Source organism: Myotis davidii, unplaced genomic scaffold (genome assembly GCF_000327345.1).
Source record: "Myotis davidii unplaced genomic scaffold, ASM32734v1 scaffold196, whole genome shotgun sequence".
Taxonomy (NCBI): Eukaryota; Metazoa; Chordata; class Mammalia; order Chiroptera; family Vespertilionidae; genus Myotis; species Myotis davidii.
In genome coordinates, this window is record NW_006288258.1 from 457778 (window position 1) to 462187 (window position 4410).

At 33.9% G+C, this 4410-nt stretch overlaps 1 protein-coding gene across 6 annotated transcripts in view; it reads left to right on the forward strand.

Annotated features, from left to right (window-relative positions):
- STXBP5 (syntaxin binding protein 5) overlaps positions 1-4410 on the forward strand; it is a 156882-nt gene that overhangs the window by 36359 nt on the left and 116113 nt on the right. For 5 of the 6 annotated variants that reach the window (XM_015561611.1, XM_015561605.1, XM_015561606.1 and 2 more), the window contains exon 4: positions 3572-3706. Coding sequence is in view for 5 of the 6 variants with exons in the window: in XM_015561605.1 (XP_015417091.1) it covers positions 3684-3706 (23 nt within the window). In the remaining variant the exon portion in view is untranslated. Of the gene's footprint in view, positions 1-3571; positions 3707-4410 lie in introns of those variants that run through there. The other variant, XM_015561607.1, reaches the window with a different exon arrangement.

Below are 4410 nucleotides of genomic sequence, written 5' to 3' on the forward strand. Positions count from 1 at the left end.
CAAAGGTAATTTATATTTTTTTTTTCTTCCTTTTTCAGTACATCATCTGTATACTGTATTTTGCTCACCACCTCAAGTCCAACCTGATCGCCCACAAATGCCCTTCCCTGCCGGCCATCTTGTGGTGGCCATCTTGTGGCAGCGTCACACGTGACACCACCTATGCTTTTATTATATAGGAATATAGGATGCTAAAAGAGAAAAAATTGAGGGAAGAATTATTAAAGGATCCAAGACTTTTGATAATTTAGGAAATTATCTCCCTGATATATCTGGCTAAAAGATTGCTTTGGAAAATATGGCATAGAGAAAAACAGGGTGTGGCTGTACAGTGTTTTACTAAAAATCTGAAGACCAAAAGGTCAGAGTGTTTAGTCACACAAAAGGCCTCTTTTAAGAGGTTATGTGTGTGCCTCCACAGATCCTTTCAACCAAACCAGAGAGTTTCTAGGAAGCTTAAGAATATCAACCTTCAGGTCTCTCAATAGCCAACATACAGAAGAGATTATCTCAGAAAGATTTGTGGGTGTGATTTTTGTCTAATAGAGTAAAACCCAGTGAAATTTAAGACTCACAATTTTCTTCAGAAAATTTTATAACAGAAACATTGCTAGCTAGGGTTGAAAAGAGCCAGAGAGAGAACAAAATGAAAGGAGGCTGCTGCCAGGCGCAGGCTGATAAAAGTCCTCAGCTGCAAGTAAATGCCGCCTTTTATGAAAAAGGAAGGATGATTAAGAGCATGGAGCTGAGAGCCACACAGGACTATTCCCAGGTCTTGAAACCTAATTAAGAAAAATCCAACATTTCCCAATTTGATTTCAAAACCGTTATGGACCAGTGACTTCTTTTTACCTTCCACTTTTCACCATTTTGAACAGGAATTTCCCTTCTCTGTCCGTTATGAGCCTCTGCCCCTGTAATCACCAGGAAACCAACAATCTGTTTCCTGTTACAACAGATAAGTTTGCATTTTCTATTGCATATAAATAATATGTAAATGGAATCATACAACACATCCTTATTTTTCTGGCTTTTTAAAAATCATCCTAAGAATTTGGAAATTCATCAATGTTGTTGCATGTATCAGTAGTGTTTTTTTGTTGTTGTTTTGTTTTTTTACCTGTGAATAGTATTCTAAGTATATAACACAGTTTGTTGACCCATTTGCTTGTTGATGGACATGGACATTTGGGATTGTTTCCAGTTTTTGGCTATTACAAAGCTGCCATAAATATTTTTATAAGTCTTGTTATAGGCATATGCTTTCCTTTCTTTAAGTAAAGACATAGGAATGGAGTGGGCTGATCATATTGTGGATGTATGTTTAATTTTTTAAGAAACTTCCAGTGACTATAGTTAATAATACTGTATTGCATATATGAAAGTTGCTAAGAGAATAAATCTTCAAAGTACTCATCCCAAGAAAATGTCTAACTGCACGTGTGGTGATGATGTTAGCTAGACTTATTGTGGTGATCATTTCACAATATACACATACATAGAATCATTATGTTGTACATTTAAAACTAATATAATGTTATATGGAAATTATATCAATTAAAAAATAAACTGTCTAAATTTATATCTCAAAAATATTCAGTGTTTATGAGATGCTAGCCCCATATTCAGTAATATATAAAACATGGATTATGTACCTTTCTAAAATCTAGTAAGTTCTGAATTCTGAAACCTAAATAGTTCTAAAGTTTTCAGAATGGCACTGTGAACTTTCTACTTTGTGAGGTAATAAGGTACTATAAAATTATTTTTCGAGTCAGTAGGCTTTTCTGTGCTCTGTTAAATATACGTAAATCCTTTAGAAAAATGGCTTTATCTTATAAAATATCCAATAGAAAATAGTTAACCTTAAGTATTTATTTAAATGAGCATTACCTATAGAAAATAGTGAGACCATGAGTTGCACATACATTTATTTGATAAATGTTTTCATCTAGAAAATTCTCAGAAATGAAATTGTGTGTTAATAGGAACAGCAAAGCTTCTGTATGCTATATCTTGCCTAATACCCAGTCTGAGTATTAACAGTCTAGCAGGCATTATTATTTTTTTTTAAATATATTTTATTGATTTTTTACAGAGAGGAAGGGAGAGAGATAGAGAGCTAGAAACATCGATGGGAGAGAAACATCGATCAGCCGCCTCCTGCACATCTCCCACTGGGGATGTGCCCGCAACCTAGGTACATGCCCTTGATCGGAATCGAACCTGGGACTCCTCAGTCCGCAGGCCGACGCTCTATCCACTGAGCCAAACCGGTTTTGGCTAGCAGTCATTATTATCAGTGTGTTATTCTAAGTGCTATTTCATCGAAATTTAAATAGTCTATTTTGAGAGACACAATTAGAATCTGAAAAGATGAGGATTATATGTTTTCATAACATACTACCTTTTTTTTAAAAGTACTACTACAAAGACAAGGTAGTTTCCATTCTTTGCCTTGAAATCAAATGAGCTGATATAGAATATGTTTGAAATTGTTGGTATAATGATAAAATTTAATACATGCATGTAAATTATTATAATTTGTCAATGAAGTCCTATCATATAATCAGGACATAGGGGTGATTGTTCAGTTATATTCCAATAGCATTGTCTCAGCTTGAGTACAGAGGATCTCTGCCTTTCCAGGGCTTACAAATTAGTGAAGAGAGTAGACCCTCTCTTACAAGGCAAGCCTGATAGACAAGTGGAAATACTGGGATATCAATTTGAGTGAAGGTGGTATTTGAATTGAAGAAAAACATAGGAAGGCCATTTTGCACAGATCCTGAGAGATACTAGTGTTTAATGACTCCTGAGGAATATAGTAGTACCTGGGGGTGATGTGGGTATTGTGCTCATAGTTTGTTGCTTATAGGTTAAACCTGGATGTGCCTAAAGTAACACAGTTAGTGGATGACGTGAAACAAATTTGAAACACATAGTTGGCCCTATGTATCCATAGGTTCTGTATCCACAGGTTTTACATCTGCACATTCAACCAACTGCAGATCTAAAATATTTGGGAAAGAAAAAGGCCTACAATGGTTGTTGCATCAGTACTGAACGTGTACAGACTTTTTTTCTTGTTATTCTCTAAACAATACGGTATAATAGCCATTTACATAGCATTTACATTTTTAAGTATTATAAGTAATCTAGAGATGATTTCAAATATACAAGATAATTTGTGTAGGTTATACACAAATGTGCCATTTTATATAAGGTCAACCATGGATTTTGGTATCCTCAGGGAATTGGTTGCAGGATCCCTCAAGGATACTGAGGGATAACTGCTCTAACTTCAAACTTGTCTTCTTTCTATTATGCCATGCTGTCTATTTACTGTAAGGCCTTTGAATAAGCGTAAGTTTAATTAGCCTAATTAAATATTAATCACAATGAGTAGATAAATTTGATGGCTTATAATATAATTAAATATTAATTACAATGGTTGTATATCATTTTTTGCTTTCCGTAAGTTACATATATCATGATTAACTCTTTAATACAATTAATAAAATATACCAGGCATCTTTAAAAATTTTTTTAAATATATGTTCTCTTGCAGGGTTACATTTTGCCATTTGCCTTTCCAGAGTAAGTGGCTCTATGTGGGCACTGAACGAGGTAACATTCATATTGTCAATGTGGAGTCCTTCACACTCTCAGGCTACGTCATTATGTGGAATAAAGCCATTGAACTGTGAGTTTGAGCAAATCTTATATATCTAAAAGTATCAGTACCATAGCTGATATTTTATAATAGCTAGTCATTACATTCATATTGAATTAAATATCTGTCAGACATTCTTGATATTAAATATAGATTAGTCTTTTGTAAGTATTGTCCTGTTGGTACTTTGTACATTTAAATACTTTATATATAGGGGTGGGCAAAAGTAGGGTTATAGTTGTGAGTATATGAAACAAATATTATTTCCTTTTATTATTATTTATCAGTATTGTATTTTCCATACAAACAACTGTAGATATATATACACTTATTATATATGCATGTGTTCACATATGTATAAACTGTAGCACAAGTTTAATAAAAAATTATTCTTATTAGGTGAAAACAGTCTTCTTTTTATCTTTTTTTTTATCACCATTTATCTCCTCTGCCCTCTTGCATCTCTACCCACTCCACCCCCACAATCATGTCCACGTCCATGTCCAAGAGTGCTCTATTTTTTTTAATCTTGTAATTTTTTTTATTTTATATGCTTGTCATGCCTCACTAAGTTGATTTTATGACTCACTAATGTGTTGACATAGATGTTTGTAAAACACTGAGCTAAACTGCTACTTGATATCTACACTAATAAAAGAGAAACATGTAATTGGTGTACGACCGCTACCCTTCCCATTGGCTAATCAGCGAGATATGCAAATTAACTGACAGCC